The sequence below is a fragment of the Perca fluviatilis genome, chromosome 21 (genome assembly GCF_010015445.1).
Source record: "Perca fluviatilis chromosome 21, GENO_Pfluv_1.0, whole genome shotgun sequence".
NCBI classification, from domain to species: Eukaryota; Metazoa; Chordata; class Actinopteri; order Perciformes; family Percidae; genus Perca; species Perca fluviatilis.
In genome coordinates, this window is record NC_053132.1 from 31817943 (window position 1) to 31842353 (window position 24411).

At 40.1% G+C, this 24411-nt stretch overlaps 1 protein-coding gene across 1 annotated transcript; it reads right to left on the bottom strand.

Moving 5' to 3' along the window:
- Positions 1 to 683: 683 nt before the first annotated feature.
- Positions 684 to 17994, bottom strand: dcxr (dicarbonyl/L-xylulose reductase). Its single transcript, XM_039787186.1, has 9 exons — positions 17727 to 17994; positions 17452 to 17538; positions 14370 to 14467; positions 10755 to 10909; positions 9587 to 9629; positions 7891 to 7990; positions 7657 to 7721; positions 3068 to 3185; positions 684 to 925 (listed from the first exon to the last, which is right to left on the bottom strand). The coding sequence occupies exons 2-9, from the start codon at positions 17501 to 17503 to the stop codon at positions 822 to 824; spliced, it is 735 nt and encodes a 244-aa protein (XP_039643120.1). The 5' UTR covers positions 17504 to 17538; positions 17727 to 17994; the 3' UTR covers positions 684 to 821.
- Between the last annotated feature and the right edge of the window lie 6417 nt (positions 17995 to 24411).

A 24411-nucleotide genomic window follows, 5' to 3' on the forward strand; every position in this document is an offset into this window, starting at 1 on the left:
CAGTAAATTCCTATTTTATTCATGACCATAATGACTATTTTTGCTTTCCTAGTATTAGCAGTTAAATACCATGTTTTGCAATAATAATACAGAATCCTGCTGGTGCCTCAGCCATTATGATTGTATCCTCTGTGGAATGCAGTATGTTAAATAAACCCCTACATCATCAGTTCTCAGACTTGTTTCTAACCACCTCATGTTAAAGGTGCCGTAGGTAGGATTGGGAAGATCCAGGACTTAGCCAAAAAATTGAACATTAACAACTTCTCAGTCCCTCCCCCCTTTCTGCTAAAGCCCAAAACGGTCTCTTAAGCCCCTCCCTCCACAAGGGAGAATGAATGCGTGTGCATGAGCAGTGATTGACACGCAGTTAGACACCCCCCCCAGCCGTGATTGGTGCATCTGAACAGTTAGACACCCCCCCTGGCCCTGATTGGTGCATCTGAACAGGGAGCGGTGGATTTTTGCAAATCGCACTCCAGGCTGTAGGTGGTGCCAGATTTTTAAATGACCTGCTTCGTGTAGTTCTACTGAAACATAGGGTCAGTTTCAGCAAATATGACAGACAGTTAGTTTTATAAGTTTTACCTACTGCACCTTTAAGCTCTCTGTAGATACCAGTAAAATGTACATAAATAGCAACGAAACATGCTCCAATATAAATAAACACAAAGAAAGAAAAGTTAGAGGTTGGTTTAGTTTAATTACTGAATAGATTTGTCCTCTATTTGTATAATGCAGTGAGGTGATAAGACAGGAAGTATTTCTTCTTTTCCCCCATCATATGGGGGGGGAGTGTGCTGAGACGAGGCTGGTGTTGGTCAGCAGGCCAGGAAGCCTCCGTCCACCGGCAGAGTGACTCCATTAGTCATGTTGCTCTTATCACTCAGCAGGAACAGGATACTGTTGACCACGTCCTCCACCTCTGCACACAGACACACAGGCAGCTTAGGGAACACATCTATGTAGCACAAGTGTGTGTATACACTAGGGGTGCACGATATATCGACTCAATATTGTTTTTTGCAATATCACGTTGTGCAATATCAATAACGAAAATGTCCCTAAGAACATGCGATATTCCGTTTATTTCGTGGAGAGATGCACCGGTGGCTGTGAGTTGTGATTAATTTAGAGCCTGCATATTTCATTGGCCAGTTGCCCTGTCACACGTGCACACTTCGACAGCGTGAGTGAAGAGGGAGATAGAGAAAGCGAAAGAAGCGAGAAGCGAAAGGACAAGAAAGATAGAGTGTGAACTGCGAAGCAAGTGTGTGGAGCGAAAGGAAAGAAGAGAGAGAAAAGTAAGAACATGAGTGTAGCTCAGGGAGACGACCAAACTATGGAGATTGAAGAGAAAATGTTAGTAGCCAAAATAACGCTTCCTCGCCAGCGTGGAAGTACTTTGGCTTTAAGCCAACAGATGTGGCTCAAGCTAATGCACTGTCCAAACGTGCGGTATGGTGGTACAGCGTATGTGTAAAACCTGTTGTTTTGATGTTCTGTAAATCTATTTTGATGCGTTTTCCCATTACTTTTGTCTTTTTATATAAAGTATGTATAGGAATGTCGAAATGAATATCGACATTATTCATGGTCATTACACATTTTGTCAATCTCGTGCAACCCTAGTATACTCTGCATAATTGCAGCACTGGAGGCATTTTGTCTACAGCCATTCTGACAATAAGATAAGATAAAAATAAGATGAACTCGTTGGCTGCACCTCCAGATGCTGACTGTCGATGAAAACCATGAACAGAATTGATGAGTCAGTCTTGGTGGAGTCCAACACTGACCCAGATACACAGAGACTGTGAACACAGGGAGGACAGAATAAACCCTATCCAGTCCACAAAACACATATAGACTGAATGGCCAGGCAAGGGTGAATCCACATTCCTCAATCCACATTCCTGAATCTGAATCAACCATCAGCCTCCTTTTCAGTACCCTGGTATGCATAGGAGGGGTGGGGGGAGAGGGGGGATGGGATAGGCTTCCCATCCCTATCCCATGCCATGGCACCAGCACACAGAAACTATTCCTTACCCATCTTCCACTTAAGGTATAACGATTTGCTGCACTGGCTCTGGTGGTATGACTATGGGCTCCCCCCGTCATCATAAAATGGTTGTAACTGTACAGGCCGGAGCTGGGAGCAGCTCCATGTTAAATCCTGAACACTATATTTTGAGATTTATATCCATCTTTTCATCACACTCTGAGAAAGAAAGCAAATGGCTGTTTTTCCCCCCAAAACGTTGAACTATGTTTAAGATATGCAGTAACCAGATGGACTGGTGATCTTTCACTCCATGCATGCTGGGATAGGCTCCAGCTGGTATAGATAATGGATGGGGATAGGTACCATGTATTTTTTTCAAGCTGTACAGAAAGGCCAGTAATCTATATCCACGACGTTTCATTTACGGGATCACTTTCCGTTTTCTAAACTCCAGCTCTATTCGGGAAATATCCTCCCAGCTAGAACCGGCAATCAAATCACATTTATCTTCCGACATTTTTGTCACTTTTTTCAATGTTCTTTTATCAGTTATTTTCTTAAAATGCTATAAAATTGTATAAAACACCCAAACTAAATGAAAGTAGTGAACTGATCATTTATTTTACTGGTGAACAGTAATGGTTGTATGGAACCCTCCACGTTATTTCTTTTTGACAATTTGGTTGAAAAAAAAAAAACTTTTTCAAAATGGGTCAAATGGGACCCAAGGACAACAGGAGGGTTAACATTCTCATCACACACATGGCAGCCATTTGAATTCCAGAGCACCCCTCCCTACATGCACATGTTTCACCAAAACATTTTCCTTCCCGAGGCTATTTTGCAGAGGCACCGTCACTGCGTCCATTTTCTCCCATCCTGGAACTATACCAACAGTGATCTGAAATGGCATGTCACTGTATTACAGAATGGGAGAATCATAAGAGAATCTGTGTATTCGCCCCAAAACGACCACAATCTCCTGAGATCAGCTGCGGCCTCCTGATCTACGTGGTGTCAACATGATGTACTGTATATATGCAGCCTGTAGTGTCTGACCTGCGAAGCGGCCTAGAGGGATGCGGGACGTCATGGTCTTGGCTTTTCCGGGGTCACTCCAGCCCAGACGACCCATCTCAGTCATCACCACCGTGGGGTTCACACTGTTCACACGGATCTGATCAGAACACAACACTGGATCGTCATTCAAGAACACGTCTAAACATGTCTCTTTTTTGTAGTCACAATTTTAATGTCAAAAAAGCATTGTACAGTTTAGCAAATATTAATGAAGTCATTGATTAACACAGACAGACAATATGAAACTCTTCATCTAGAGGGAAAATGTTGTCCCCAAGAGGCTCTGTATACATAACAACATACATGTAGGCCTATATGTACTATAATATGCATACTAAAATAAAAAGAATGAAATTAAAAAAATGAGTAGAACATTTAAAAGAGATGTGCAGTACAAATGAGGATGCAGCTGCAACACATGAATGAATGAAAGTGCAGGGTAGCAATGACGTTATAAGCATTGGAAAAAGATGAACAGAAAGGTGAGTAAAATACAGTAAAATAAATACATTATAATAAAGATTTATCGGTGGTAGCCTGATGTGCTGATTTAAAAAGAGACAATGTTGTGCACATTCATGTAGGTTCTGGTGCAGGACAAAAAAAGAAATGTTCAAGGTAAAGGTAAAGTCAACAGTTAATTGCTCCAAAAAAATGTTTAATAATGCAGAATCAGGCACACAACGTTTCGGCCCAAAATGTGGCCTTCCTTCATCAGCAACTACATGGATGTGCACAACATTGTCTCTTTTTAAACCAGTTCACTTCACAAGCCTGCTGTGGTCAACCATATGACCTGGATATAAAGCTGACATTAAGCATACACTGAAATACATTGTAAATACGTACAGTGCCTTGCGAAAGTATTCGGCCCCCTTGAACTTTTCGACCTTTTGCCACATTTCAGGCCTCAAACATAAAGATATAAAACTGTAATTTTTTGTGAAGAATCAACAACAAGTGGGACACAATCATGAAGTGGAACGAAATTTCTTGGATATTTCAAACCTTTTAAACAAATAAAAAACTGAAATATTGGGCGTGCAAAATTATTCAGCCCCCTTAAGTTAATACTTTGTAGCGCCACCTTTTGCTGCGATTACAGCTGTAAAGTGGCTTGGGGTATGTCTCTATCAGTTTTGCACATGCGAGACTGACATTTTTGCCCATTCCTCCTTGCAAAACAGCTCGAGCTCAGTGAGGTTGGATGGAGAGCGTTTGTGAACAGCAGTTTTCAGTTCTTTCCACAGATTCTCGATTGGATTCAGGTCTGGACTTTGACTTGGCCATTCTAACACCTGGATATGTTTATTTGTGAACCATTCCATTGTAGATTTTGCTTTATGTTTTGGATCATTGTCTTGTTGGAAGACAAATCTCCGTCCCAGTCTCAGGTCTTTTGCAGACTCCATCAGGTTTTCTTCCAGAATGGTCCTGTATTTGGCTCCATCCATCTTCCCATCAATTTTAACCATCTTCCCTGTCCCTGCTGAAGAAAAGCAGGCCCAAACCATGATGCTGCCACCACCATGTTTGACAGTGGGGATGGTGTGTTCAGGGTGATGAGCTGTGTTGCTTTTACGCCAAACATAACGTTTTGCATTGTTGCCAAAAAGTTTGATTTTGGTTTCATCTGACCAGAGCACCTTCTTCCACATGTTTGGTGTGTCTCCCAGGTGGCTTTTGGCAAACTTTAAACAACACTTTTAATGGATATCTTTAAGAAATGGCTTTCTTCTTGCCACTCTTCCATAAAGGCCAGATTTGTGCAGTATACGACTGATTGTTGTCCTATGGACAGAGTCTCCCACCTCAGCTGTAGATCTCTGCAGTTCATCCAGAGTGATCATGGGCCTCTTGGCTGCATCTCTGATCAGTCTTCTCCTTGTATGAGCTGAAAGTTTAGAGGGATGGCCGGGTCTTCGTAGATTTGCAGTGGTCTGATACTCCTTCCATTTCAATATTATCGCTTGCACAGTGCTCCTTGGGATGTTTAAAGCTTGGGAAATCTTTTTGTATCCAAATCCGGCTTTAAACTTCTCCACAACAGTATCTCGGACCTGCCTGGTGTGTTCCTTGTTCTTCATGATGCTCTCTGCGCTTTACACGGACCTCTGAGACTATCACAGAACAGATGCATTTATACGGAGACTTGATTACACACAGCTGGATTCTATTTATCATCATTAGTCATTTAGGTCAACATTGGATCATTCAGAGATCCTCACTGAACTTCTGGAGAGAGTTTGCTGCACTGAAAGTAAAGGGGCTGAATAATTTTGCACGCCCACTTTTTCAGTTTTTTATTTGTTAAAAAAGTTTGAAATAGCCAATGAATTTCGTTCCACTTCATAATTGGGACCCACTTGTTGTTGATTCTTCACAAAAAATTACAGTTTTATATCTTTATGTTTGAGGCCTGAAATGTGGCAAAAGGTCGAAACGTTCAAGGGGGCCGAATACTTTCGCAAGGCACTGTAAGTAAGTAAAAGTAGGCTACCTCAAAATTGTACAGCACATGAGTACATTTACTTAGTTACTAAAGACAGCACAGACAAATTAAAAATGATTTAATCGTGCTCATTTAATATTCTTCATTAATACCGTTCACTGTTCAGTCATTATAAAAGAGACTCTATGTGACTTTGATGAGCCACTGTGGCTACGAGTATTTACAATTTTGGGATTATGCTAAATGCTAAACTATTTTAGCTGTAGAGAAGGGACCTCCACATGACCCTGTATAAATCAATCTAAAATAAAAACCATAGCTAGAGCATTGATTCTTTTTGCAGCAAAAAGCTGATGCTTCTGTCTTTTGTGTCATTATTTTGTACGCTCGTGATGACGCTATCATGTTACGTGACATCCAGTGCAAAACCTTATAAAACCATTCTATTGCAGATGAAACCATCAAAACGCCTTTATATTTTAAAATAAGCATATCTCAAACAAAAAAGTTTAGAGTTCAAATAACTTAAGAACTATTTTGGTTATGTTTCTACATTTAGAAATCTTTTGGATCAAAATGTTTTCTGGGTTTATTTAGTAAAATTTGATGAAACTATGTTTGATTTTCCTTTTATTTTATGACACAATTTCTTTTCAAAATGTCATACTTTTACTAATTATATCGGTTTATTGACTTACATAAGCTTTTAGCTTAGGTTGTACTGATTTTAGGGATATGAAGCATTTTAAGATACTCCAAGAAATGACATCACAATGAACAAAAATACCAATGTAGGCACTGGCGGACCATTTCTATTGCAGAGTAAACAACTAAACCAATTTAACATCAGCACAAGTGTGTGTGGGGTGGGGGGGTCATAGGACTGACTGCAATATTACCTAACTTTACCTAACATTGGCCACAATAAGCTACCAATCATACCCGACCAAGTGAGTGATGCGACACAGCAACAGTGAGTCTTGCTTTAAGTATTAGAGATAGGAGGAATCATAGTAAGTGAGGAAATGATGAGCTGCTGACTGTACTGATCCCTTATATATAATATATATTTAAGAGATGCATACAAAAATTTGTATGATGTGATAATATTATTTAGAGATGTTCCGATACCGATATCGGAAAAGCCTCCCATACTGCCTAAAATGCTGGTATCGGAATCGGCAAGTGCTGGAGTTTATGCACCGATCCCATACCATGTAATTTAGCCCCGAAGAAAATCTACTTTAACGTAGTTTATTTATATTCTTTGTCCGTTATGACTGACTGTCAAACTGGATAATAAAAGAAAGTTCTGTGGAGTTCATTGTTTGTGTTTCTTCATGTTTCACGAAGGGTTCAACCAGAGCCAGACCGTACAACAATGATAGAAATCATATCACATCCATACAGGGATAGTAGGAGATAGATGTTAAAACATAATAAAATATACGTATTTTTTTTAACACGCTGGTATTGGATCGGTACTCGGTTTCGGCCAATAGCAAGCTCAGGTTTGGGAATCTGTATTGGAAACATTACATACATACAGTGCATATCAGGGTTTGTTTAACTGCATTACGTACAGCCAGGGGTTAAAGTGGGCCGGAACGATCCCTTCAATTAACAAGTTAATTAATCTAACAGGCAGTTTTCATACATCAGTTAATATTCTTTAAACTCCAAATATCCATTCCAATGTGTTCCCTATTCACTCTCGGCAGCGCACCGCCGTGAGTCTATGAACGTGTGAAAGTGTCCGTGGTTAGTTCACATGTCGGTAATAATAGCAGGACAGTCGCATACTAAACTGGTGAAGTCAGTTGAAGGGTGAAGATCACGTTGTCGGTAGCCTACCAAACAGACTCAGTAGGGAACGAGACGGTGATGTACCACAGACTCAGTGTCTTCAGCTGAGCTAGACACAGAATATTGGTTATATATTGGGGGCGCGGTCACGGAAGGCTTGTGTCATGTGGACGTGCCGACAGTTTTGTTGCCATTACTTATAATTCCTCATGGGGGAGACAGAAACTACGCACTATAGCTTTAAGTTTGAGCCAAAATATAGTCCAAATTATTAAAAGGTATTTGCCATGCTGTGTCAGTGTAAAAGTACCTGGTGGGGTCCCAGCTCGAGAGCCATCACTTTAGTCAGCATGTCCAGGGCTGCTTTAGTGGCACCTGAACAATGACAGGGACACAAAGAGCACAGGAACTTTACTGTCACCAGGGCTGCAGCAGGGAAACCTGGGCCCTGTTCATACACACATCTAAGAACTGAAATCCCTTTTATTCTCCAAGGAAAGGCTCCAGGTGAATGTTGGCCCACGGCGGTTCCTCTGTTACTCACAGTAGACAGTGTGGTCTCTGAGGGCACACTGTGAGGCCTGGCTGGACACGTTGACGATGGAGCCTCCAGATCGCCTGGCCTTCATACCACGAGCCACTATCTGACCACAGAGACAGAGCTCGGTTTGATTTGACAGAAGCAGTTAGATGAGGCAGACATTTAAATTAAACCAGATCCAGCAGGATGCTCAACAGCTTCTTTCCACAGAAAGTTAGGATTGTAAATAGATTGTGTCCCCTGCCAATGCTCCCTGACTGACTGACTGTGTTGAGCACCATAACACTTTCAACACACTGCCCTGCTAACTACATACAACAGCACTTTAACACACTGTATTGTCGACTGTTTTTAAAGGTTTTTGATCTGGTTTTATATATTTTAGTCAATGTATTCTTACGTACGTCTGTATGATCGTCTTTTCCTGTTGCATTGCAATTGGCTGGTGGAGAACAGTTGTTTCAATGTCTTTATGTATGTAAGTACACAAGAAACGGCAAAAAAATTAATCTAATCTCATCTAATTTTTTTTTTTAACAAGGGAATTAAAGGTGCTCTAAGCGATGTTGGGTGACGTCACTTCTTGTTGACATTCAAAGTATTGTCAAACAAAACGGAGGCTAGCTCGTCCCTCCCTCCTCCTCATCCCGTCCCCTCCCCTCCCCCTCCCTTCCGCGCACTAACCCCCCAACCCCCACCCCCAAATCCTTCTTGTCGGTTGTTGGCTGGAAGACTGTTTGTTAAGTTTGGTGGTGCAGGTTGGCCACTTTGTTTTTGTTGCCGTTTGTGGAGCCTGGGCTGTCTACAGAGACAAGTTGGCTTTTTTGGGGGGAAAAAAAAAAAAAAAACTAGCAGATAGTGAGGAGATGTTTTTACAGTGTGTTCAGAGGACAGACAGCTAGCAGATAGTGAGGAGATGTTTTTTACAGTGTGTTCAGGGGACAGACAGCTAGCGGATAGTGAGGAGATGTTTTTTACAGTGTGTTCAGAGGACAGACAGCTAGCAGATAGTGAGGAGATGTTTCCTGTGTGACAAAAAATGTTGTAGCCTAAAAAACGCGTCACATCGCTTAGAGCACCTTTAAGTCCTGTTGTACATACTGTACACCTGACCACGATTTTCCACTGGGCACGTTTGTGCTGTGTTCTGGTTTTGTTCCGCCCTCCGCCTCGCGCCATACCACACCGGGAGCGTCTGGAGCGTCTTGCTGCCCGACTTGCAGATTACATTGTCTCTATGTCTATCTATCTCACTTTACAGAACAATCAAGTGTTTATTAAACTAGTATCTACCTTCCAGTCCAAGCTCTCCTACAGTTAGACTCCATGCCTTCTCTTTTCTGGCGTAAAAAAGATCTGAGATGTCTGTTAAGTTTTTCCACCTCCAAGATCTCTCCTGTCCATGGTGTAGTAGAGGAGACATATACGTCATGGGGGTTTGGTAAACTGACTGGATACTCTCGCTGTTTCCCTTCCTGCCCGGCTGTCAGAACGCCCTGCGGCTCACGTGAAAATAGATCTGACGCTTCACGCACGAATTCAGAATGCAGCGCAGACGCGCCCGGTGGAAAATAGGGGTGAGGTTACCATTCATGTTTAGATCAGCAAAACATCTATTACAACCAAAGGAAAAAAAAGAACAAAATGGAGCCAAGAATGCAGGACATGCAAGTGTAGTGATGTGGATTTGAGCCGTTACCTGGGAGACATGCAGCACAGCTTTCACGTTCACATTAAATGACCTGGGGATGAAAGACATCTTAGAACATGTACCGTAATAAACATAACAGGTGGCCGTATGATCAAATTCTTGATTGAAATTGTGTTTTTAGATTATTTTTGGGGGGTATTTTTGCCTTTAGTTCATAGGACAGCTGTAGACAGGAAAGGGGGGAAAGAGAGTGGGGACGACATGCAGCAAAGGGCTGTAGGTTGGAATCCAACCTGCACCACTGCGGTAAGGACTGAGCCTTAAGGCTGTTTTATGCTTCTGCGTCAACTCCACGCCGTCGTTGCTACGGCGTCGTTGCTACGGCGTCGTTGCTACGGCGTGGTGACCCTTTCGAATTTCTGCGTCAGGGTTGCTTTGCATCATGGTGCATTTCACCGCCACAACGCTAGGGGGTGTCGCCTGTGTCTGTGTCGCTCACCACCAAAAGATACTCAGAATGGCTAACCCCATAGACTGTCGTGCTAAAATATTAATCTCATTTGTTTGGCCTTTTCTTGCTTAGATTTTGTAAAAAGTATCGAGAAATAGACACAGTAAAATCCATTGACCTAGTTACTGTTACCAGAAAATAAGTTGGAGGTTATCTGCGAGGTGTCTGCCAGCCAGTTTATGTTATGTTAGCAAGCTAACTTTAGCACAACTGCCCACATAGTCCTGCTTGCTGGAGAAGTGCTAATATCAAAACGTTACTGACATATAGATACTTTACTAACGGATAACCCCGTCATTGGAACCAGAATATGTCTGAGTTTATTTGCCGAGCTGATGTCAGTGAACTAGCATGTTGCTACTCCCCACAGTAGGCTGCTGGACACACCCACTATCAACACACAGGACCAGTTGACCAATCACAGTCCTGGCGGTCTGTGTCGCCTCGACGCAAAGTTAAAATTTTTGGAGGTGCACGTCAAGCTACGGCGGAGGGCTCGGAGGGGGGTTCGCGGCGACGCAGAGGGGTCTGCGGGGGTACGCCGTTGATTCGACGCAGAAGCATAAAACAGCCTTTAGTAGCCTACATGTGGCGCACACTCAACCAGAGGGCGCCCTGAAATTGTCGATTCTGACTCATATGTTCTACATTGCGTTGTATTCTATGACTACTTGCTGCTGGTTAAAGCATCCTGTTTTGTCTTACTGTTCAAACTGGTCCTGTGTAACGTCCAGAAATGGCTGCAGATTGGCACAGGCAGCGTTATTCACCAGCAGATCGATGGGGCCAACATCCTGCAGGGCCGCCTCCGTGGCCCCCCAGTCCGCCAGGTCCACACACACCGGGGTGATGGACGCACACTGTGAGAGGAAGCCAGAAGCAGACAACAGATGAAGGAGGAGACAGAGCTTTAATTGTTCTGAAAGCTCAGATATTTCAGATTGGTGCAAAAAAAAAAAAAATAGATTCTGAAAACTAAACAAATATGGTGCCTCATGTTTTCATTAGCCCTCACACAGCCAACTCTTTAATAATACAACAGTCTGGAGTTGTCAGATGACGTGAAGGTTTTAGCAGTCATAAACATGGGAATCTCTCCCATCTCTGATGAGTAAAACGCAACACGCACACCACTTGCTTTTTCTTCTTTGTGGTGCAGGGAAAGAAGTCCCCCGAGGATCCATTTCCAAAGAAAAAAGAAAGAACATTCCTGCACACACTTTACTGCATTGGTTTATTTGGCCGGTTGACGTTTCGGTCCCAAGGACCTTCCTCAAGACACGTAATAGTAGAGTGACATAGTGCATAGTGCTTAAATACAAATCATGATGAGCAGGGTTCAAAATTAGCACCATCTACCACCCAAATGCTGGTAAAATATGCAAGTGGCTGGTAGATTTGCTTCACTCACCAGCCAAAAATACAATGGTAATCTATTGAGTAGCTCGTAAAATTTGAACATTCACTAGTCATTTGGCTGGTGGACGAAAAAGTTAATTTTGAACCCTGATGATGAGGACAAGACATGATGGTCCACAGCTGTTTTTGGAGGTGTGTCCATGACAGTGTTGTAATGTAACAAAATACAAATATTATTATACAAAATAAAATCAGAAGAAATTTGTTAGACTGCAAAAAAAAGCAGTTTGGCGGATCATTGCTCCTAGATTGCCAAGTTAGTGCACGCTCCATTCCAGTTGGTGACATAATGCCAAGTGCCAAAACCATAGGCCAAAACCAAAGAAGAAGAGGAGGAAGCATAATAACTGATAACGCCACGGAAGCGCCTGCTGCAGGCTCTGTCGCCATGGTAACAGACGATGATCACCCAGACGACAGCGGTGAATGGGGTGCTAATAAAGATAACATAGTAGTAGTAGAACATAGTAATATCCCAGTTTGGGAATAATAATGTCCATCCATCCATCCATCTTTCTTTCTATCTATATACATCCATCTATCCATCCATTTATTTGTCTATCTATCTGTATATAAATTGTTAACTCTTTAAATTTCTGAGTGATTTTTATGTATGTGAGATATATGTGTGTATGTGTGTTTGTTGTGTTATGGTTGTAGCTTCCCTCGGGATGAATAAAGCTATCTATCTATCTATCTATCTATCTATCTATCTATCTATCTATCTATCTATCTATCTATCTATCTATCTATCTATCTATCCAACCATCCATATCTATCTATCTATCTATCTATCCAACCATCCATATCTATCTATCTATCTATCTATCTATCTATCTATCTATCTATCTATCTATCTATCCAACCATCCATATCTATCTATCTATCTATCTAACCATCCATATCTATCTATCTAACCATCCATATCTATCTATATATCTATCTGTCTATCTATCTATCTATCTGTCTATCTATCTATCTATCTATCCATCCAACCATCCATATCTATCTATCTATCTATCTATCTATCTATCTATCTATCTATCCAACCATCCATATCTATCTATCTATCTATCTATCTATCTATCTATCTATCCAACCATCCATATCTATCTATCTATCAATCTATCTATCTATCCAACCATCCATATCTATCTATCTATCTATCAATCTATCTATCCAACCATCCATATCTATCTATCTATCTATCTATCTATCTATCTATCTATCTATCTATCTATCTATCTATCTATCTATCTATCCAACCATCCATATCTATCTATCTATCTATCTATCTATCTATCTATCTAACCATCCATATCTATCTATCTATCTATCTATCTATCTATCTATCTATCTATCTATCTATCTATCTATCTATCTATCTATCTATCTATCCAACCATCCATATCTATCTATCTATCAATCTATCTATCTATCCAACCATCCATATCTATCTATCTATCTATCTATCTATCTATCTAACCATCCATATCTATCTATCTATCTATCTATCTATCTATCTATCTATCTATCTATCTATCTATCTATCTATCTATCTAACCATCCATATCTATCTATCTATCTATCTATCCAACCATCCATATCTATCTATCTATCTATCTATCTATCTATCTATCTATCTATCTATCTATCTATCTATCTATCTATCTATCTATCTATTATCCATATCATATCTATCTATCTATCTATCTATCTAACCATCCATATCTATCTATCTATCTATCTATCTATCTATCTATCTATCTATCTATCATATCTATCTATCTATCTATCTATCTATCTATCTATCATATCTATCTATCTATATATCTATCTATCTATCTATCTATCTATCTATCTATCTATTATCTATCTATCTATCTATCCATATCTATCTATCTATCTATCTATCTATCTATCTATCTATCTATCTATCTATCTATCCATATCTATCTATCTATCTATCTATCTATCTATCCATATCTATCTATCTATCTATCTATCTATCTATCTATCTATCTATCTATCTATCTATCTATCCATATCTATCTATCTATCTATCTATCTATCTATCTATCTATCTATCTATCTATCTATCTATCTATCTATAACGTTACACACCTGTGGCCGTATTTGCAAGAAATGTTTTGTGAAGATTGAAATATTGTTCGTCCCAAAAGGTTTGGTCCTTTAACTTGGGGAGATTGTGCCTAGAAAGTTCTGGAAAAGACTTTGAATGTGATGGTTAAGAAGGAGTGGAAACCCTGAATATCATGCTTTACTATAAGGAAGCCACAATAAAGTTCAAAATCAAAGTTTTTACTTTTACTTCTAATTATTAAGTACATTAAATATCAGAAAATCACTTTTGAAACTTAAGTACAGTACATGTCAGATACTTTAACACTTTTACTTAAGTAATACTCTAAAAGGTGACTTTAACTTCTACCAAAGTCATTTTCTTATAAGATACTTGCACTTTTACTCAAATATTGCTTTAGTACTAAGCAAGTAGTACTTTATACAAGACTGGTCCATGATCACACACAGAGACAACCCCTAAAATTGAATTGCACACAGTGCTTAAACTACTTAAACAGCTATTTTGTATGGATTTGTCTCTGTTTCGGTATTTATTGTTTATTCTTATTATATTTTAATATGTTTGTTTGTATGTATGCACCCAATCACCAAGGCAACTTCAATGTAGTCCCACTACTGTGGCAATATCATCTTTCTGATTCTGATGCTGATTCTGAAAATACCAAACTAAATTGAAAAGGTCCTTGTGACTGAAACGACAAGTGTGTGCCGGAATGTTCTTTCTTTTTTCTTTGAAAATCTCCCCCCTCTCTACCATCCATCACATAGAACTTTAAGTCAAAGTAAGCGGAGTACCTCTTGCACCAGACTGTCGAGGTCAGCCTGCGTGCGTGTGAGCGCTGTGACCTTCGCCCCGCAGCGTGCCAGAGCCAGAGCCGTGGCCCGGCCGATTCCTGAGACACAAAGCATCCATAAACACAAAGACTTATTACAGAGAGGAGCTGCTGCCGTGACACCAGAGCTGACACACACACACACACACACACACACACACATTCCACGCATGTCTCAGGCTTTCCACACTGCGCTCCATGAACAAAGCTTTTTTTCTATTCCATTTTCTCACTGGGTTGCAACTGACGAGACTCTTGAGTGTACGTACAAACTCATCACATGCCTTGATCAGTCTCCCAAAGTTCACACGCAACGTCATTACAGTTTTTAATTGATTTTTTTAATTGACATTGATTTTGATCAGCCCCAGCTTTCATCAGGTAATGTTTTAACGGTAACACTTTGATTTAAGTCCCACTATTTAGAAGTAGTACAAACAAGGGCGTAACTTTGGGTTCAGCAATTGAAATTTTGAATGTCAAACTCTTCATTTTCTGTATTCTGGTGAATATCTCTGGATCCATTTATGGTGCAAATGTCTTTATTTATGTAAAGGAAATTATATTAGCTTTTTGAGGTGGGTTGCCCTGGCCAGTTTTGATTACTGGGGTTGGCGTGCCCCATCCCCCTGTAAATTACGCCTAGAAGTACAAATATTAAATAAATTGTTGATAACACACTGTAATGTAGTTGTAAGCAAACGTAAGGACAGTTTGAGTGTTTCTTAGTGTACGGTATTTTCCACATGTATAACTTTTAAGGACATATTTTATATCATTACAACTGGGTTATTATATTGCCTTGACTTCTGGCTGCCTTAAAGTGTTGCCTTGTTATCTAACTCCTCACCATGAACAAGTCATCAGTCTGTTTTAAAAATGACACATTCTCTATGAAATGAAAATGGTTTTCTTTTTGTTTATCAAATCATAATTAGAGCCTTGCCCCTTGTTTCTCAGACCAAAGTGTGCCTTTAACACCAAGCATCACAAACTAAAAAAAGTATTGAAAGTTGACACTGAATATCCGGTTATATTGTAATCTTGTTTATGTATTTATTGAAACGATTATTAAAATATAAAAAATATAGCCAATTTTAGACTGTATTTTATTTGTATGGCTGCTTATGTTTGGATACATTTGAAAACTTTGGATTTCTTTTGTTGAATTGTGAAAAAAGGGTTTTGTAAAAAAAAACATATTTGTATTTTGTTGTTGTACTGTTAGGCTGCTGAAACTGGGCAGGCATCACACTGCCATGAGTAGCAAAAACATATAGTTTTTATTAATGCCTTTACCCGGGTAGGATTTTTCCGGTGAAGTCACCGAATGATCTACGGAAGGTAGACGGCGCTACAGAGCACACATTCTGATGGGTCACAGATTTCATTGTAACACCGGAGAAGCCTGTGTTAGTGTATCCAGCCAGGTAAAAGGAAGCAGGAGATGTCTTTATGTAGGCCTGATTGTATTTTAATGTTATTTTAGGAGTTATCTGCTGTAGTTATGGCTGATACTGGGGCAAGACCATCACAGGAAAGAAGGAAATTAAACAAAGAAGAACTAAAAGCTAAAAGGGAAAGTGGAAGACGATGGGTGAAAACCTGATTCGAGCTTTCAACAGGAGAAAATTACGGGATTGTAAATGATTCAAAATCATCCCCGAATTGGCCCTCGGGTATGTCATATGTCTATTTCCTATAAAATATAAGTTATTATTACATTGGTTACTCTTTTGCTTTGGCTTGTGACACAGTGACAGCGATACCAGGTTTAGCTCACAATCCATCCAAAGTAGGATAAGTTCCAGTATGCAACACTTGAAATGCAACAATGCATTCCATAATGTTGTCAGACACTTAGAATATTAATCTGAGCCTGTCAGTGGCAAAACCAGCACTTTTGTGAAGGTAAATACAAGCTGGACAATTGTCCTCTTAACTTAGGTTGTAGCTTGTTTCGCCACTGCCGACTGCAGAGATCTCTCTTAATACTGGACCAATGTCAAAGATTGTTGTTCAGTCACTTAGACACAAAAACATAGGAAAATAGGGTCCAGGTTGAAAAAAACGCTAGTTACCCTTCAAACTGTTTAAGGTTTTACACAAGGTGCAACTTAACAGGTCAAGATGTATTATCACAGAGCGGTAAGTTGATGCAGTAGACGAATCAAGTTTACATTAGTAGTCATTACTAAAAATATAGCAAACACATCTGATTTTTTTCTGGAGTCGTGTAGAAATATAACAATAATCAAACATTAGACTATACTTATCAAAAGTAAAGAAATAACTTGGATAAAGAACAATGGATTCAATACATTAGTTCCAATAAAACAGAAAGGATAACAATATGTAGACTGTAATTTCCAATGGACGATCTCACTCAGGAGACATCACAGATTATCAGTCTGTGTGCACAATCCCTCCCTCACTGTCCAGACCCCATTAGTCCCCCGAAAGCGTTCGGAACATATATGTTTTCCCATGAGCCTTTGCAAAAGTTGAATTACAACTAAAACTGGGTTTACAGTGTGCAGGTCCAGGTTCTTGCTTATATTGATATTTCATTATGTTTCATGTACCCTATACTGTATATGTTCAAGTCTGTGTGTTCTATGTTTTTACCTACCTACACATTTCTTTTTGGGGAAAATAAAGTTAAAGATCAATCATGTAGGGGGATCAAATGAACAGAAAATATATTTAAACAGTTAAACTAATTATGGACACAGAAATACAGAAATAAATCAATGTAGGTGGACAAAAATGTAGAAATAATTTTAAAGCATTTATTAATTTATTTATTCTTTTATGTATTATTTTATTTATTTCGGCATTTACTTATATCTGTATTTATTTATATATTCCTGTATTTATTTGTTCCTGTATTTATTTAAACATAGATTTATTGAGACTTAAGTCCTGTTCAGTCCTCCATAGGCCGGGCTGAAGAGGATGGGACGTTTTAAAGCGGCCTGGTGGTGGCAGTGCACGCGCTGAAAACCTCCTGTGTGTGTATTTGTGTTAAGTGTAGCCTTTACCTTTTCCCGCTCCGGTGACTAGAGCTCGTTTCCCTGCAAATGAAATCTCCATGGTCGGTGCAGTCCGCCGAGATCAGCTGCACGGTTCTATTCAACAAGACAGACATGTTAGAGACGGAAGAGAAGCCATCAGTCACCTAACGGATCGACCTAACGTTAACTGGGCTGAAACTTCCTGATCCTTCTCTTAAATCTGCCACACGTTCCCTGCATCCACTTACTAATCGTGCACAACTTGTGTTTTATGGTTCTAAAAACAGCGTGGAGGTGGTTACCAGCTGTGCGGCAGACAGAGCGCTCGGTCCGGGCTGAAGGAAGCGGGGTCTCGGTGTTGTCTCGGTGTTGTCTCGGTGTTCCGCGGGGCTCAAACATTAACACCAAAGTTAATGGTCCAACTCGTTTGTCTTCCAGGTCAGTCCTGTTCCTGTACAGTCACCGTGAACTGGCAGAAACCACCACGGACTAAATAAATATATTTTATAAAGGCCAGTTCACCCAAATGACATAGGCCGTATGATCTCTCTCATATAACATCTAGTACGGAAGAAGATTAGGGACATGTGTGAAGAATTACAGTTCTGAGTTTAAAGTCAGAATGTTGAGTTTTGTTTATTTTTTTAAGTAAGAAATCTGAGTTTGTTTTTTAAAGTAATTTGTTTAGTTTTTAATTCTCAGAATTCTGACTTTAAACTTAAATACATTTTTCACATGTGGCCCTAATCCTCTTCCGTACTGCTGGTATCTACTTTTGGTTTATTTGTCCAGGTACATTACAACCGATACAATACAATGGAGGTGAGTGGACTTAAATCACAACAATATTAATATTCAGTTATCATTGGGACTAATTCTTTAGTGAAAAGCATAATGATGCTTCATCAAGATTCATCTTCAATCATGTTTATTTATGTAGGCCTATTGATCATGATAGTTTCTAGTTTTACTCAAAAATATTCAGACTATCGACTGTACTGTGAAGTACAGTCTTGTGTTTAGACACATTTCACAACTTGGGATTTTTCTGTTTAATAAAAATAAGTTTGTGTTCAATGACCCAAACAAAACAGATGCATACATTAACTCTGCCATATGCTAGCAATTCAATAATAAATCAAACAAGTCAAACAACTGACAATGCAGAAAGAGTTTATTGTTATTATTATAACACAATAATACATCTGTGGTAAAGGCTTTACAAAACACTCTCACTCACTCTCTCAGTCTCACCCACTGACCTGCAGTGGAACACATGCTCTGGATTTTGGATTCTAGTCTCGTGTGCAAAAAAGTAGACGAGTGTTTTACACAAATACTTTTCACAGGCAGGAATACTGTTGCTGGTTGGTGGGAGCGGAGTGGGTGGAGCCAAAGAACCAGTCGATTGGAGTGCATGTCAGCAAAAAAAGTCCAAAGAAGGAACAATGGACTTGATATTTAGAAAAACAAAATTGAAAAATCCTTTTCCAATTAACATGAGAATTTTATAATTTGGAGGGTCAGCCGAGAATACTTTAAAAACTACAGTATGGCTGTGGCTAGTAAGGCATTTCTGCACCTAATGTCTAGATAAGGCATCTTAACACAGGATGTGTTACTGTAGCTAGAAACATGACTAATGGTGCGTTCTTTTTGTCCACCGAAGTCGATCTACGAGTTGTTTTCTGGAGTTATGAACCGGAAGTTGCAAAAAGAACGCCCCCGAGGTCGTATTTACGACTCGTCAAGTCGTCTGAACTCAGAGGACCCGAAAGATGGCTACGTCGTGCATCACACGTAGTAAACATTGTGGTTTTCTACAATTTTAAGCACTTTTGTCTTTGTTGTAACCAAATGAAGAAGTCGTACACATAGCGCTGTATACTGCTACCTATAGGCATGTCGCTACAGTCTTATTAGGAGTTAAATACCGCCTAATTAGTTATTTTGTAGCTTGTGCAGCTGAAATTGGCTAGAGACGCTCGGTTGCTATATAACAACAATGGCCGAGTCTTGAGCAGAAAGCAGAGCAGTAGCCTACCCGTGGTTATTCGTTTTTCGATACGGATGTGACGTCACACTCGAGCTACTAGTCGCGATTACAAGACAAAAAGAACGCACCATAAGTATCTACTCTGAGGCTGTACTTACGCACCGTGCTTGAGCTAAATGCTAACGTGCTCAAAATTACAATGCACACTATGCATAAACCAGACTAAGAATCTGGAGAGTGGTTAACACTAGGGCTACAAAATATATTTTTTTTTTAAATCGTCATTGTGATATCAAGTGGTGCAATAAACACATCGTGAAAGGTTGCTACATATCGGGAAAGAGACTCCGATTTATTGTCAGTTGAAAGAAAATATCAGTTGAAAACCGCACTTTAAAATATATCTGTCACTTTTCTTTAGTGGTGCCTTTTATATTCAACTCAATGTTCAATTTGTTCAATAAAAGAATGTTGGTAATGATTTCCTTTCATTTGTTTTAAATTCAACAAGCAATTTATTGTATTTTAGCAGAATACTGAAAGCAGCAGAACGGAGTACATTTTGATATCCGTTTATTTATCGCAAGTAATATCGTTATGGCGATATTCTACAACATTATCCCATTCCACATACAGTATTTTCCTTATATTGTGCAGCCCTAGTGAACACACATGCCTGTCAACTTGAAGGTCATAAGTTGTGTCAGACAGCATTTAGATCTTGTCTGTGTTTTATCGAGAAACTGGAAATTCTTTGACATTGGCCTTTTAATCTCATTTTAAGAGTTCTGGTAGCTGGGCATCCTGACTTATTTTAAGATATATAATGTGAAAATCATTTACTACACTGGCTGCCACATTTTCTTGCAGAAGAATGCCAACCCCCCAGAAAAGGTCACTTATAGTGCTCATAATATGCTCAGTTTCAGGTTCATAATTGTATTTAGAGGTTATATCAGAATAGGTTTACATGGTTTAATTTTTAAAAAACACAATATTTTTGTTGTACTGCACATTGCTGCAGCTCCTCTTTTCACCCTGTGTGTTGAGCTCTCCGTTTTAGCTACAGAGTGAGACATCGCACTTCTGTTCCATCTTTGTTGGGAGTCGCACATGCTCAGTACCTAGTTAAGGACTACTAGCCAGTCAGAAACAGACTATGAGGGCATGCCCTGACAGTACCTAGGTAAGGACTACTAGCCAGTCAGAAGCAGAGTATGAGGGCATGCCCTGACAGTACCTAGGTAAGGACTACTAGCCAGTCAGAAGCAGAGTATGAGGTGCCCTGACAGTACCTAGGTAAGGACTACTAGCCAGTCAGAAGCAGAGTATGAGGGCGTGCCCTGACAGTACCTAGGTAAGGACTACTAGCCAGTCAGAAGCAGAGTATGAGGGCGTGCCCTGACAGTACCTAGGTAAGGACTACTAGCCAGTCAGAAGCAGAGTATGAGGGCGTGCCCTGACAGTACCTAGGTAAGGACTACTAGCCAGTCAGAAGAAGAGTATGAGGGCGTGCCATGCTAGCAGCTAGGCGAGCATTATAACGTTTGTCTCTGAAGTAAAGGCTGGACTACAATAGAGCTGTTTGGAGCAGTTGGTGAACAGTGTTTTCTGTTGGAGATGGCAAGTCCCTTTGGGGGGGGCTTCGGGCTTTTTCACTTTGTAAACCTATAACATGCACAAAAAAGATATATAACACAATAAAGGAAAGGGGAAAAGCCAAAAAGCATAATATGAGCACTTTAAATGATTACCATGAATTCCCACACCAAATCCCATAGCAATATGTTTGAGATCTCTTTTGGCTCCACTAACACACTGCCTTTCAGCGTGGCTCTGCCTTGAAGAAGCATGCAGAGCTAAACTAGAACCTATGCCAAGAAAGGATACATAATGAAGTTCACTCATATTTACACCAACATTGTTAACATGTACAGTAACTAGTCGGTAACATACAGGAAGTGACAAGATCAAAGTAGTGCAAAACCATAAAGATGGGCCTGTTAGAAGTAGGCTAATACAAAGAAAAAGGTATTTGGCCGAGAACACGAAGGCATCAGAACAATTACAACAGACTGAAATAACAGCAATACAAATGCAGCATACAAACCTTCCACAGAGATTTTCTGTTGTTTATGGTCATCTCAAACATCGATTCAGTTCATGTTTGAGACCAAATAATTATCAAAATCTCAATAGATCTTAATCACACGCTTTAAAAGTACCTCAACAATCTTTCATTCTAAAGAAACAATCTTGACTTTATATTGACTTTGGGGTAACCTGTCAACGGTAAAATAATAAAGTGATGAAATGACAATAAGAGACAGTGGTTTGTAGTTTGTAATGGAGGACAGTACTCAAACATCTAGGCCCTCATTAAGAGAGTAGGGAACTCAGGGCAATGATAATACTGCCGGGTTCTTCACACTGTAGCATTTGGCTGAAGTGGTTCTCCACTCAGCGGAAGAAGCATGACACTGACATGCAGAGTGGTTTCAGAACTACTTTTTGTAGACGTGTTTTCATTGGTTGGGCCAAAGAGACACTAGATTTACAAGTAGTAGAGTACAAGTTAGCTATCTGGCTAACATGAATGTCAAATGAGTAACTCTGAATGCAACGACTTCTTTTATAGTCATCTATAACCACGGGGTAGCTTCAGATTTTAGGATTATCATTTCTGTAGCCTTGGCCAGTAACCTAACCCATTTATCTACTCTAATGTAAAAGTTAAAACACAATGGATGGAGCTAGAGGATCTAATATTTCCTTCATTGAACCAATGATAAAGGCAGGAAGTAGGAAAGGCTGAAGCTAGTTCTTTGACATGTATCACTATAACTGTAGATATGAAAGTTCTTTTTTAATAGCAAATAAGTAGTCACACAATACAGGTAGACTTGGTAAGTGGCTAAGTCTGTCTCAACACTCATATGTACACCCATATGTACGTTACAAAAAGGCCGTAATCATTACTCATCTGTGTATACTGACCATGAAGAGATTCTTTTATAGCGAGACTGCACTGCACTCTGTCTGTGGAAACACAAAGATGGAATTTTATACTACAGCGTTTCTGCTGAGCCGTGGTGGAGCCACTCCTCCAGGCAGCCCATGTAGGTTTGTTGACGGGACCAAACACCTGTAATAAACCCACATGGGACTCCCAGAATAAGGATACCCACTTAATTAACGTTCACAGCAGTTATGGAGAGGAGGAATAATTACAGCGACTCGTTGCTCTTTCAGAATCAGAAATACTTTAATAATCCCAGGGGGAAATTATTTAAACATATTTCAACATTATTTTCAACATACATACTGTATGCCATTTGAGGGTTGAATTAAGAAACTTTCCTATCCTTCAAGATAACTAGCTTGCCTAGCTCGAAAAAGAAGTTAACTTAGAAAGCATTTACATCTACATTTAGCAAGTGTGCTAGGTTTTAAAGTACTGGCTTCCATTTTGCCTACTTCCTGTCTCTATCCACTGTGAGTTGACTTGACCAGCGGAGTACCACATGTGCTGGGATACAGTATGTGGGGTGGCCAAGGTTCCAGATGGAGACATGATTAGGTGGCTGCCTATTCAACTTAGATGGGCATGGAATTCTCCTGATTGAATCATTAACACACAAAAAGTCCCACAGAGCTTTGAGATAAGAAACGTCCAACTGCAGTGAGCCTCAAAGTCAGCCGTCACGTCACACCATATACACAATGGGGGAGGCAAAAAAAGCTGTTTTTGACATTGGGCCAATTCAGCAACTAGGGTGCAGTGTTGGATCCGGACTACAGTGGCAAAGCCTATGCTAGGACTCTTGTGCTGCAGATGTCGACAGAAGCGTACAAATGGAAAACCCTCCCATTATTTAACTGCAATTGCGTGCCTTCAGATAAAATCAAATAAACTATTAAAACTAGGAAGATGACATGCCCACTTTTTCCCATTTTGCTGATCGTGATTACAGACTTAACCATATAACATGAATGTGGCATTCTCTCACAGCTCTAGCTGGAGTCTTCTTGATAGCGATGACCAAGCTAAGAAAGCTTATCAAACTTTGGGAAAATCATGGAAAAAATGATTTTCTTATGAATTAAGTTGAAACATTTCTACCTGATGGCCGTGACATGAACTTACAATTTGGTCAACTATCTAGGAGACCGCTGTGTATCTCTGTAAAGGAACATATAGGTTAGTGTTTATAGTCAACTCTCAAAAGCTAATTTACTTTTGGGGGTAATTTGGCTCTGGCCACTAGTGGCTTTACCCACACACATGCTCCGGTAGCCAGAAACAAATCATTCTTTGGTTCCCCCTATTTAGATTGAGTTCAGGAGTTATATCCATCTTGCCTGTCAAATAGCTCTGCCTCTGAGGGGTAACAAACACAACCTACCACTAGCAATTAGGGGTGGTACGGTTCATGAAAAAACACCCGAACCGCTCTGTTCGCTAGTCTCGGTTCGGAGCGTGTGTGTACCGCACGGTTCGTCAGTCCACTGTTAATGTGCACTAACCTCTTACTGCCGTAGTGCCCACTTTATACACCTATGTTAAAACAGTTACTGGAAATGACGAGCAGCTGATTGGACGATTGCGTCACATGGGACTGGCTGGTCCCAAATTTCAAAACAGACTGTCATGGCGGCTCGTTCAGAATACGATCACATATTCTACTAAAATAGTTCACCGAAACGGGTTTCTGAAAACATTTTAAGCGAGAAATAGGCCATGCAGTTGCTGAATCTGTCTTCATTTCAGATCGACAAAGGTCAGTTTAAAAGGTTTTCGTCAGATTTTGAGAGACACCGAGCCGACCGCTCCTCAAGTGGAGTGGGGTGCCGCTGCAGGTCACGTCACGTCACATGCAGAAATGCCAAGTGGGAGAGAGGCTGCCCGGAGCTGGAGGATGCGCCAGCGTCGTTTATAGTCTGGTGTGTGGGAACATTTGGGATTTCATGGTACCTATGATGAAATAAAA